The 13,366-nt window shown below is 44.9% G+C and overlaps 1 protein-coding gene across 2 annotated transcripts in view; it reads left to right on the top strand.

The window, feature by feature from the left end:
- The first annotated feature begins 3,716 nt into the window (after positions 1 to 3,716).
- RCL1 (RNA terminal phosphate cyclase like 1) overlaps positions 3,717 to 13,366 on the top strand; it is a 194,863-nt gene continuing 185,213 nt past the window's right edge. The window contains exon 1 of one of the 2 annotated variants that reach the window (XM_027549345.1): positions 3,717 to 4,033. In XM_027549345.1, the coding sequence (XP_027405146.1) occupies positions 3,898 to 4,033 (136 nt within the window). In that variant the 5' untranslated portion in view covers positions 3,717 to 3,897. The remainder of the gene's footprint in view (positions 4,034 to 13,366) is intronic. The other variant, XM_027549344.1, reaches the window with a different exon arrangement.

Genomic DNA, 13,366 nt, shown 5'->3' with positions numbered 1-13,366 from the left:
CTATCATTTTGCCTTTTCATACTGATTATGGGTTTCTCAAGGCAAGAATACTGAAGTGGTTTGCCATTCCCTTCTCCAGTGGACCACATTCTGTCAGATCTCTCCACCATGACCTGCCCATCTTGGGTTACCCCAGGGCATGGCTTAGTTTCATTGAGTTAGACAAGGCTGTGGTCCTAGTGTGATTAGATTGACTAGTATTCTCTGAGTATGGTTTCAGTGTGTTTGCCTTCTGATGCCCTCTTGCAACACCTACCGTCTTACTTGGGTTTCTCTTACTTTGGGCGTGGGGTATCTCTTCACAGGCTGCTCCAGCAAAGCGCAGCCATTGCTCCTTACCTTGGACAAGGGGTATTTCCTCACCGCCGCCCTTCCTGCCCTTCAACGTGGGACAGCTCCTCTAGGCCCTCCTGCGCCCACGCAGCCACAGCTCCTTGGACCTGGGGTTGGTTCTCCCGGCCACCGCTCCGGCCTCTGGCATGGGGTAGCTCCTCCTGGCCACCGCCCCAGACCTCGGACGCGGGGTAAGTCCTCTCGTCTCCACCTCTGACCTCGGACGTGGGGTAGCTCCTCTCGGCCCTGTGACGACCGGTGCGCTAAGCGCAGGCGGCTGCGACGACCTGTGCACTAAGCGCGGCCGAGAGGAGCCACCCCACGTCCAAGGTCAGGGGCAGAAGTCAGGAGGACCCCATGCCCGAAGGGCGGCGGCCAAGAGGAGTTACCCCATGACCCAGGTCAGGGGCAGCGGCGAGAGTACCAGTGGGCCTTAGGAAGCATCATTACAAACAAAGCTAGTGGAGGTGATGGAATTCCAGTTGAGCTATTTCAAGTACTAAAAGATGATGCTGTGAAAGTGCTGTACTCAAGATGCCAGCAAATTTGGAAAACTCAGCAGTGGCCACAGACCTACAAAAGGTCAGTTTTTATTTCAATACCAAAGAAGGGCAGCACCAAAGAATGTTCAAACTACCACACAGTTGGACTCATCTCACATGCTAGTAATGTTCAAAATTCTCCAATCCAGGCTTCAACAGTAGGTAAACTGTGTACTTCCAGATGTTCAAGATGAATTTAGAGAAGGCAATGGCACCCCACTCCAGTACCCTTGCCTGGAAAATCCCACAGACAGAGGAGCCTGGTAGGCTGCAGTCCATGGGGTCGCTAAGAGTCGGACATGACTGAGTGACTTCACTTTCACTTTTCTCTTTTCATGCACTGGAGAAGGAAATGGCAACCCACTCCAGTATTCTTGCCTGGAGAATCCCAGGGACGACGGAGCCTGGTGGGCTGCCATCTATGGGGTCGCACAGAGTCGGACACTACTGAAGCAACTTAGCATAGCATAGCATAGAAAAGGCAGAGGAATCAGAGATCAAATTGCCAAGATTCATTCAGTCATGGAGAAAGCAAGAGAATCCCAGAAAAACATCCACTTCTGCTTGAAGTGAAGTGAAAGTCGCTCAGTTGTGTCTGACTCTTTGTGACCCCATGGACTATACAGTCCATGGAATTCTTCAGGCCAGAATACTGGAGTGGGTAGCCTTTCCCTTCTCCAGGGGATCTTCCCAACACAGGAATCGAACCAGGGTCTCCTGCATTACAGGTGGATTCTTTTACCAACTGTTCTGTCAGAGAAGTAGATCACAGTAAACTGTGGAAAACTCTTCAAGAGATGGGAATACCAGACCACCTTAACTGCCTCCTGAGAAATCTGTATGCTGTCAAGAAGCAACAGTTAGAACTGGACATGGAACAACAGACAGGGAAAGTAGTACATCAAGGCTGTATATTGTGACCCTGCTTATTTAACTTCTACGCAGAGTACATCATGCAAAGTGCTGGGCTGGATGAAGCACAAGTTGGAATCAAGGTTGCAGGGAGAAATATCAGAAATATCAGAAAATCAGAAACCTCAGATATGCAGATGACACCACCTGTATGGCAGAAAGTGAAGAGGAACTAAAAAGCCTCTTGATGAAAGTGAAAGAGGAGAGTGAAAAACCTGGCTTAAAACTCAACATTCAAAAAACTAAGATCATGGCATCCGGTCCCATTACTTCATGGCAGTAGATGGGGAAACAGTGGAAACAGAGAGCTTATTTTCTTGGGCTCCAAAATCACTGCAGATGGTGATTGCAGCCATGAAATTAAAAGACACTTGCTGCTTGGAAGAAAAGCTATGAGGAACCTAAACACCACATTAAAAAGCAGAGACATTGCTGACAAAGATCCATCTAGTCAAAGCTATGGTTTTCCAGTAGTCATGTATGGATGTGAGAGTTGGACTATACAGAATGGTGAACACTGAAGAATTGATGCTTTTGAACTGTGGTGTTGGAGAAGACTCTGGAACGTCTCTTGGACAGCAAGGAGATCAAATCAGTCAATCCTAGAGGAAATCAGTTCTGAATATTCATCGGAAGGACTGATGCTGAAGCTGAAACTCCGATATTTTGGCCACCTAATGCAAAGAACTGACTCACTGAAAAAGACTCTGATGCTGGGAAAGATTGAAGGCGGGAGGAGAAGGGGCCGACAGAGGATGAGATGGTTGGATGGCATCACTGACTGCATGGACATGAGTTTGAGCAAGCTCAGGAATTTGGTGATGGTCAGGGAAGCCTGGCGTGCTGTAATCCATGGAGTCACAGAGTCAGACTCGACTGAGGGACTGGACTTAACACCTCTAATAGCCTATAGGAGTTCAGACCTTCCAGTGGTTCCTCATAACTCTTAACCCACATTAAGGCTAGCCATCTTCTTTAATCTTACGCAAACTCTGACCCCTTCCAGAAGCCCCTCTTTTCTCATATGTTCTGGAACTCATGATCTGTAATATTTCCCGAGAATAGCTGCAAACCAACCGTATTATGGTATTGAACTCCCAAGTCTGCAGTCATTTTATAGTTAATTGTGTTATCTTCGAAGATTTTTCAACAGAGTGACATAATCCAATCTTTGCAAAGATTTTGGTGTGCAAGATTTGGTGTGCAGCTACCCGTTTTGAGGCATGAGAGGCGGGAGGACCTGACTTGGCATGAAGCACAGTGACAGTAAAGGAAGCCACTGAGGTTAAAGTGGCAAAGCTTCATGTCTAGTAAACAATGGCCTGGTATCTGAAGACTTCGGTTCCTGGGCATGGTGCTATGCCAGTCTCGCAGTGTTGCTGGTGTCTTCCCCAAGTGTAGGGAAGGAATGACACTACCTCGCAGGGTCACAGAGGGGAGCGAGGGGATAAAACTGGCTGCGTGCTCAGCACTGTGTCTGCCAACAGGGTAAAGCGCGCCAATCCTGTTTTCTATTAAGAAAAAGCGGGAGGAGATTATACTATCCACATCCCAGAGATTGCCGTTAGTGGTGAGCCTAAGTACCAGGCCTGCTGTTCACTCCCCTTACCCCTACGGGGGAAAGACCCGAAGAAACTGGCAGGGAGGGTGTGTTACAGAGAGTCCGCTCCCAGGCCTCTCCGCAATCCACCCCCAGCCCCAAAGCTCCTCCAGCCGAGAGCTGTTGCCGGGGCCCGGGCGCCGCCCAACTCCAGCGCAGGCCAATGGTAGCGCGGCCTGGGCACCGCCCAGCCTCAGTGAAGGCCTATAGCGGCGCGGCACGGGCACCGCCCTGATTCTCCTCCGGCCAATAGCGGCATGGCCCGGTGCGGGGGACTGCCTCCACCGGGCGGGTAGGTGGAGAGGCGGTCACCGGCTCCGCCTCACTCCCCTCTGACCCGGTGTCTCGTCTCTCTCTCTTCCTGTTCCAAACCACGTGGACGCGCCGGGGGCTGCGGGAGGGAACCCAGGCCGCCCCTGCCGCTGTCGCCGCTACTGCCATACCGCGACCCCCTCGCCCATCCGAAGTCGCCTCGTCCCTGCTGCCCGCGGCTTTGCGGAGGGCGTGCACATGGCGAGCCAGGCGCACTCCCTCAGCTACTCAGGCTGCAACTTCTTGCGCCAGCGTCTGGTCCTGTCCACTCTGAGCGGGCGCCCAGTCAAAATCCGAAAGATTCGGGCCAGAGATGACAACCCCGGCCTCCGAGGTAACTCCAGGGCGCGCAGCTCGCAGGGTGGGCGCAGGGCCCGAGGGGAGACCGCGCTCTTGCCCTGGGGTCCGGGAGGCAGGGAGCCTCCGGGTTCCGTGGGCGCGTAGGGGGCTCGCAGCGCGTCGCCCCCACACCAGAACGCGCTTGAGGTTGTGGGGAGGCGGGGTCGCGCCCCGAGGACTGAGCTCTGGTGCGCGCGGCGCTCTGCGTCTCCCAGGCGCTGGTAGTAAACAGCTACACGTTTTCCAGCACTATGTGTTGCAACATATCCCAGGCATCGCCCCCTCGTTTGTCTTGAGTCTCTCTTGCTCTCGCTATTAACCTCTCAAAAGAGAGAAACAGTTTGTTGGACCGACATGTGGTGAATGGGCAGATGAAAAGACGGAGAGAGATGTGGAGAGAGCGAAGTACCACTGGTTGGTATTGTCCCCTGTCCCAAAACAGGTCTCAGAAGCAGATGTCCCCTTGGTCGCCACCGGCTGTCCGTGTCGCCATGATTTCTCGGCCGCCCTCACACATCTCCTTGCGTGTGGATTAAAGAATTTTTTAAAATTCTTTGTTTATTTTCAGCCGTGACTGTGATTGGTTTGTGCAGGACAGAAGCTTTGAGATAAATTTTTAACAGTCATGGGCCTAATTGCCTTGACTTTAGTAAAGGGTTGGTGACAAGTGCTAAACTATAGGCTTCAGAGCTCTCTTTTTGCCCTACAGGGTGAATAGGTGAAAAATAAGGCCCCATTTAAACCCATGTCAGGTTAACAGTGTCCGAATTTCAACTGGTCCCCTGGCATAAGACTCATATATTTAAAAGCTTCTGTCTGGTTATTCCGATTTGGAAAAATCACTTCAAGAAAAAAAGAAAACCTCTCTGCATGTTGAAGGAGAAGAGGGTTTGTGGTTGGTCCTGGGAGCTTTCTGGGCCCTGCTGGTGTGTTTGATTTTGCACTGGTTCCTATACTCGGTGACCAGCCCATTTCATCATCTGTCTGAATGCATTTTCTGGATGTTTCTGCCTCTCTTGAAGGGTGATTGGTTGCACATAAGGGGAAATGTCATGTCATTGATGGAGATAGAAGGTTTGTAAGGAAGGAACCAGATGAACCTCTGTACCATGGAGGGGAACCTGGTGACAGTGAGAAAGGCTTCTGTTGGTACATGATTATTAGTGCCCTCACTGTCCTGAAGAAGTTGAGGGACCGCTAGCATGGTTTTTGCCAGGTGCTCTTCCTCTCAACATTTCTTAACCTTAATTTGGAGTCTGACTCTTGGGTGAAGCAATTGCTTGATTGCTCTACTCTGGCATTCCCTATCAACTCTCCCACTAGCCCCCTATATTAGCCTGCTGCTGCTAAGCTGCTAAGTCACGTCAGTTGTGTCCGACTCTGTGCGACCCCATAGACGGCAGCCCACCAGGCTCCCCTGTCCCTGGGATTCTTCAGGCAAGAACACTGGAGTGGGTTGCCATTTCCTTCTCCAATGCAGGAAAGTAAAAAGTAAAAGTGAAGTCGCTCAGTTGTGTCTGACTCTTAGCGACCCCATGGATTGCAGCCTACCAGGCTCCTCTGTCCATGGGATTTTCCAGGCAAGAGTACTGGAGTGGGGTGCCATTGCCTTCTCCATATATTAGCCTAGAGAACTCATAGCTACCTGGATGTGGTGTGAAGACAGGGTTCTAGGAACACTGGGGATAGCATTTTTAAATAGAAGTACTTTGGCTTCTATTTAAAGTACTCAGTGGTAAAGAATGGTGGCTCAGTGGTAAAGAATATGCCTGCCAATTCAGGAGACGTGGGTTCAGTCCTTGGGTGGGGAAGATTCTCTGGAGGAGAAAATGGCAACTGACTCCAGTATTCTTGCCTGGAGAATCCCACGGACAGAGGAGCCAGGCAGGCTACAGTGTATAGGGTCACAAAGAGTCAGGCAAGACTGAGTGACTGAGCACACATTCATACATTAGCCTGTAGACCTGGGATTTCTAATGGAAATTGTGCCCATGAGATATAATTTAGTGATGTTTCCCTTTCTCCCTCCTGCACTGTTTGTGAGTATCTTTTCACTGCCACACACATGAATGGAGCTTGGGCACTTGGCATTTTCCTGAAAAGATACCAGACTCTGGTACCTAGGGACGGTAGTACTGGTTAGCAGAAGTGCTGGTATTATATGAGGAGCACTCTGTATAGCCTTATTTGCCTTACCTTATTAATATACTAGGGGGTAAAAAGAGACCCTTAATTTAGACCTTCTTGGCTAGATTCAAGGCCTCAGAAATTCTGTAGACATATACTTAATTTCTAAGAAGAGAACTAAGATATATGTATATACATGCATTCATAGAGAGAGAGAGAGAGATATATGTATATATGTCATACATACATATGTAAGTGTATATACATACACACATATAAATACATGTTGCCCCAACACATGATGTGATCATAGTCATATGAGTCTGTAGTAGCTTCAATGGAGGTGTAGCCAATGAATGTCTTATCTGTCATCTGTCCCTTTCTGACTCTTCCTGACTTAGATTCTGAGAGTTAGAAAAAACTCATCATCTCCAATAAAATTTTGCAGCTCAAGTGCAAGAATTATATCTCCTGAAGGTGCTTACTTAAATATCTCCTCTGGTGTGAGCTTTGGAGAGTGGAGGTGGCGTCTCTGGAATAGTCATTCATAAAAGGTTCATTGAGCCCCAGGTCGAGCATAGCTTTGTGGAGGTGTAAACATGAGAAGCTCATTGCTCCATTCTCAAGGAGCTTTCTGAAGAAGAGCTGAGAGAGTGAGTATCCTGAGTAACTTGAGGTAGGAAGTTGTAATGGGGCTCCTCAGAGTTAGAGCAACAGTGTGCCTAGAGGTTATGATGAAGACTCTCTGGATCTTCTGATCTGACCGGATAGGACTGAGATGGTGGCTTTGGGAATTGTTGCTGAAAGAAACAGCTTTTAAGTCAAAAAGTTCTTCATTTTCTTTATTTTGTGGAGGTGTGTACCCTCCGAGGTGGCACAGTGGTAAAGAATCTGCCTGCCAATGTAAGAGACGGAAGAGATGTGGGTTCTCTCTTTGGGTTGGGATGATCCCCTGGAATAGGAAATGACAACCCACTCTAGTGGGAAATTACATGAACAGAGAAGCGTGGCAGACTACAACACATGGGGTTGCAAAGAGTCGGACATGACTGAGCACACAAAGATGATGAATAAACTGTTCATTTGTCATGGTCATGGTAGGTTGGGAGTTGAGAGCTTGGGCTCAGTTAGATCTCTGTTTGAAATAGGGTTCTGCTTTTGCTATTAGCTATTGGAGCTCCTGAGCCTCAGTTTTTTCATCTGTAAAGTGAGGCCATTACTACAACTTCAGAGGGTCATGTGAAAATTAAATGAAATAGTGCTTGAAAGTGCACTCAGCAGAGCCTGGTGTGTAAGAAGAGTAAATATTAGCTGGTTTTATTTTTTGTAACTTCTGTTCACTGGTATATTTCCCTTGTCTGGCATTCAAAATCTGTTCCTGCTTCTATATGGAAAATTTTCAAATATTTAATTGTACCTTCTCTGTTTTCTTTTCAGTCTAAAGGTTTCCTTTTAGGTGATGGCTTCCAAATATTTGTGTGTTATATGTATAATGTAGTGGTTCTTAGGCAGGAGCAGTTTTGCTCCCCGGGGATATTTGGCAGTGTTTGGAGACATTTTTGGTTGTCACAACTGAGAGTCTGCTCCTGGCACCTAGTGGGTGGAGCCCGGGGATGCCCCTAAACATCCCTACAGTGCGCTGGACAGCTCCCCACACAAAGAACTATTCTGTGCAAAATACCAGTGCTGCTGTTGGAAAACCCTGCTCTACCAGACTTAACTGGGCGTCCCAGGTCGCTCCGTGGTAAACAGTCCACCTGCCAATGCAGGAGATGTGAGTTCAATCCCTGGGTAAGGAAGATCTGAAGAAAGGAATGGCAGCCCACTCTAGTGTTCTTGCCTGGGCAATTCCATGGACAGAGAAGCTTGGCAGGCTACAGTTCGTGGGGTCCCAGAAGAATCAGACACACTTAGTGACTAAACAACAGCAACAACTGAATATAATTGTTAAGCTTTTTCTTTTCTTCGTATCCGTAATGACTGGGAATAGCAGCATGAGGTACCAAGAAAACTGCAAACAGATTCAGAAGGGGATGAGACACAGCTGAAATTGTGATTTCAGCTGGATTTGTTAATCTCTTAAATAGAATATTTTTGTCTCCTCTGAACGAGGAATTGTAAATGATGAGAAGAATTTGAATCCCAAAGAAAGAAGATCCTGAAATAGTTTTTATTAATTATGCAGCTACAATGTATAATATTTACTTCACTTTTGAGGAACATGAACAATTATATTGCCTCGTTAGATTCTTTCCATCAGTGAGGAGGAAATAAATATTCTTCTGTTGTTGTTTTACTAAAGGTAAAAAGGCAAAACATGGTTAAGTAAGATAGCTGGTGAAGTTAAATATCTAGTCAGTAACAGAGCCAGAAGCAGACGGCAGCCAGCTCCAGTCGGCAAGGCCTATTCTCCCAACCGACTGCTTGGTGGACTTGAGTGTTCCTCAGATTATAAAGCAGCTGTCCAAAGTGCTTCGGTTTCTGGATTTCACGAGGGCTGTATGCTGTAGGGTTCAGTTGAATTAACATTTTCTGGGTAAAGGTGAGGTCCATATGGAAAGAATTCACAAGAATGATGATTTTTTAAAAGTGGGAATACAGAAATGATGGACTTGGGTAAGAGTCCTGATTTAGCACTTAGGACATGGGATTGCTGCTACCCATGTCCCTGAGTAGGTCACATGTTTGCTGTGAAACTGGAGAGAGGAGTTATTTGGTCCTCGGGGAGTGCTGCACGTGGCTTAACCAGATGAGTTTCTGAAAAAGGAGGGGTAAGTGAAATTTTAATAAAAAGAATCCTTTAAAGTGTGCTGAGGAAACATGCCACATGGAGGTCCTTAAAGGTAAAATGTCTTTTGGCAAACTGATACATTGTTTTGGGGATAAATCTGGGTGTTCATGAATTGGATTTTGTAAAAGGATTGTAAGGGCAAATTATTTTTCTTCTCTGCTCTCAATACTTCTGACACCAGATGTGTGGGGTTTCCTTTCCATACCAGGTAGTTGTCCAGTTCCCAGTGGACATTCACTGCTGCTGCTGCTAAGTTGCTTCAGTTGTGCCCGACTCTGTGTGACCCCATAGATGGCAGCCCACCAGGCTCCCCTGGCCCTGGGATTTTCCAGGCAAGAGTATTGGAGTGAGTTGCCATTGCCTTCTCCGGGACATTCACTGGGTGTGCTACAAATTTAACTCAATTGTGAACTACCTCGGTGGTGATAGCATCAAATCCCACAGGTTAAGGACTTAATCTCAAATCTCAGTCACAAGCCCAGACCATTTATACTTCGTAGCAACCGGTTATAATTCGGGGGTTCCCAAACTCCCTCCTGAGGTCTAATAATTTGCTAAAATTATGTCTCATGAAGCTCAGGGAAATATTTATTTGCATTTACCAGTTTATAATAAAGGATATAAAAGATAAAGATGAGTAGTCAGATGAAGAGATACATAGGGTAGGTCCAGAAGAGTCCTGAAGTAGGGGCTTCCATCCCTGTGGAACGGTGGGGGTTTGTTATTCTCCCAGAATGTGGATTTTTTTTTGTTTTGTTTTAAACTAACATGAAGTTCTCTCCTTGTTCAAGAATTTTTACTAGGGCTTAATCTCCAGGCCTACCTCCATACCACACCACCCCCTGTAGAAGTTGGTAGGATTGAAAGTTCTAACCATCTAATCTTTTGGTTTTTTTGGTGACCAGCCCCATCCTGAGGCTGTCTTGGGGCTCTGCCCTAAGTCACCTCAGCAGCATAAACTCAGGTGTGCTCAAAAGGGACTCTATGAATAGCTTTTAAAGTAGACCCCTGTCACTCTGGAACGTCCAAGGTTTTTTTTTTTTTTAATAGGAGGTCTGTGCTGGGAACAAAGACTAACTATATTTCTTATTATACCACAGGATGTACCTATACTTTATTTCAGTATGGTCTGGGACTCAAAGTTGTTGCTAATTAACTGGAATTGGGGGAGGCCTGGCCACTGTACTAATGATAAGCATAGAGTTTGTATTCCTACCAGTATTGAAGGAATGATTTAATTTCTTTACATTCTTGCCAGCATTTGGTGTCATTATTTTTAACTGTAGCCATTCTAATTAATGTGTAGTGCTGTCTTGCAGTTTAATTTGCACATTCCTAATGACTAATGACCCTGATGCTGGGAGGGGTTGGGGGCAGGAGGAGAAGGGGACAACAGAGGATGAGATGGCTGGATGGCATCACCGACTCGATGCACTCGATGCACCGACTCGATGCACATGAGTTTGGGTGAACTCAGGGAGTTGGTGATGGACAGGGAGGCCTGGTGTGCTTCGATTCATGGGGTCGAAAAGAGTTGGACTCGACTGAGCAACTGAACTGAACTGAACTGAACTGAATGGCTAATGATATTGAACAACATTTCATGTCTTTTGCCATTTTCTAGTAGGATTTTTCTGTTAAGTTTGAGAGTTCTTTACATATTCTAGTCCTTTGTCAAATATGTGGTTTCCTAGTTCCTAGTATTTTATCTCACTCTACAGCTTGCCTTTTTATACTGTAACATGGTCTTTTGCAGAGGGAAAGTTTTAATGAAATAGAATTTATCAAATTTTTCTTTTACTGCGTGTACCTTTGGTGAAAAGTTTAAGAACTGTTTGCCTAGCCCTAGACCTGAAGATTTTCTTTTTTTTTTCCTGTAAATTTTATAGTTTTATATTTTATATTTAAGTTAATTTTTGTATGAAGTTTAAAACTTAGGTCAGTGTTCATTTTTTTGCTTATGAATGTCCAACTGCTCTAGCACCATTTGTACAAGTGGCTATCTTCCATTTAATCCCTTTTTAACAAATCACTTTGTTAAAAAAATATTGGGCATATTTGTGTGGGTCTCTTTCTGGGTTCTCTGTTCTGTTTCACTGACCTTTATGTCTGTCCCTTTGTCAGTACCACACTCTCATGATTTTTGTTGTTCAGTCTCTTAGTCATGTCTGACTCCTTGTGACCCCATGGACGGCAGCACACCAGGCTCCCCTGTCCTTCACTATCTCCTGAAGTTTGCTCAGATTCATGTTCATTGAGTCAATGATGCCGTCCAACCATCTCATCCTCTGTTGCTTCCTTCTCCTTCTGCCCTCAGTCTTTCCCAGCATCAGGGTCTTTTGCAATGAGTTGGCTCTTCGCATCAGGTGGCCAAAGTAGTGGACCTTCAGTTTCAGCATCAGTCCTTCCAGTGAATATTCAGGGTTGATTTCCTTTAGAATTGACTGGTTTGATTTCCTTGAAGTCCAAGGGACTCTCAAGAGTCTTCGCCAGCACCATAATTTGAAAGTATCCATTCTTCTGAGCTCAGTCTTCTTTATGGTCAAACTCTCACATCCATACATGACTACTGGAAAAACCATAGCTTTGACTCTACAGACCTCTGTCAGCAAGGTAATGTCTCTGCTTTTTAATACGCTGTCTAGGTTTGACATAGCTTTTCTTCCAGGGAACAAGTGTCTTTTATTTTCATGGCTGCAGTCACCATCCACAATGATTTTGGATCCCAAGAAAATAAAATCTGTCACCATTTCCACTTTCCCTCTGGTCTGTTTGCCATGGAGTGATGGGACTGGATGCCATGATCTTTGTTTTTTGAATGTTGAGTATTAAGTGAGCTTTTTTGCACTCCTCTTTCACGTTTGTCAAGAGGCTCTTTAGTTCCTTTTTGCTTTCGGCCATTAGGGTGCTGTCATCTTCCTATCTGAGGTTATAGGTATTTCTCCTGAAAATCTTGATTCTAGCTTGTGATTCATCCAGCTCCGCATTTCACATGATGTACTCTGTATTTAAGTTAAATAAGCAGGGTGACAATGTACAGCCTTGATGTATTCCTTTCCCTATTTGGAACCAGTCTGTTGTTCCATGTCCAGTTCTAACTGTTGCTTCTTAACCTGCCTACAGAATTCTCAGGAGGTGGGTCTGGTATTCCCATCTTTTAAGAGTTTTCCACAGTTTGTTGTGATCCACACAGTCAAAGCCTTTGGTGTAGTTAATAAAGCAAAAGTAGATGTTTTTCTGGCATTGTTATGTATATAATATTTGGGTGGGTTGGTCCGTTCAACTTTAGTCTTAATTTTCATGAGTATTTTAGTTATTCTAGTTCTTTGCCTTTTCATATAAAGTTTAGAATAATTTTGTCTTTATAAAAAATCATATTAGGATTTTGACAAGAACTGTGTTAAACCTATATGATAGTTTAGGGAGAGTTATCATCTTTACTGTATTGAGTCTCCTAATCCATAAACATAATGTATCTTTGCATTTATTTAGATGTTAGTTTTCTTTCATCAACATCTGTTGTTTTTAGCATTTAAGTCCTGTACATGATTTGTTGATTTACACCTAAATGTCTCACTTTTTTGAGCAGTTGTAAATGATACCTGATTTTAAATTTTGGCCTCTATGTGTTCATTAATAGTATATAAAAAATACAATTTTTTTTTTTCATGTTTGTCTTGTGTCCTGCAACCTTGGGCTTTCCTTGTGGCTAAGCTGGTAAAGAATCTGCCTGCAATGCAGGAGGCCTGGGTTTGATCCCTGGGTTGAGAAGATCCCCTGGAGAAAGGGAAGGCTACCCACTCCAGTATTCTGGCCTGGAGAATTCCATCGACTGTATAGTTCATGGGGTTGCAAAGTGCCAGACACTACTGAGTGACTCAATTCCTAGCCCTGCAACCTTGCTAAATTCATTTATAAGTTCTAAATGTGTAGTGGTTTTTCTTTTTTTGGTAGATTCTTTGGGATTTTTTTTTTCTTAGTTTTCTTTTTTTTTTAATTATTTTATTTTATTTTTTAACGTTACAGTATTGTATTGGTTTTGCCGTATATCAACATGAATCCGCCACAGGTATACACATGTGGACAGTCATGTCATCTATAACTTGGAACAGTTTTATTTCTTCTTTTCTGAAATTTATACCTTTTATTACTGCCTTATTGCACTGAGTAGGACTTCTAACACTATGTTAAATAAGAGTAATGAGACCAAACTTCGTTACTTTGTTCCCTGTCTTAGGAAACAAGTGTTTTGCCACAAAGTATAATGTTAGCTGTATATTTTTTTTAGATTTTTTTTTTTAATCAAGTTGAGAAAATTCGCTTCTGTTTTCTAAGATTTGTACATGTTTATGAATGAGTGTTGTATTTTATCAAATGCACTTTTTGTACCACTTATGTGATCTTGTGATT

Source organism: Bos indicus x Bos taurus, chromosome 8 (assembly GCF_003369695.1).
Source record: "Bos indicus x Bos taurus breed Angus x Brahman F1 hybrid chromosome 8, Bos_hybrid_MaternalHap_v2.0, whole genome shotgun sequence".
In the NCBI taxonomy this organism is placed as follows: domain Eukaryota; kingdom Metazoa; phylum Chordata; class Mammalia; order Artiodactyla; family Bovidae; genus Bos; species Bos indicus x Bos taurus.
The sequence above is the reverse complement of the archived record's forward strand: the minus strand, read 5'-3'. Positions and strand labels throughout refer to the sequence as shown.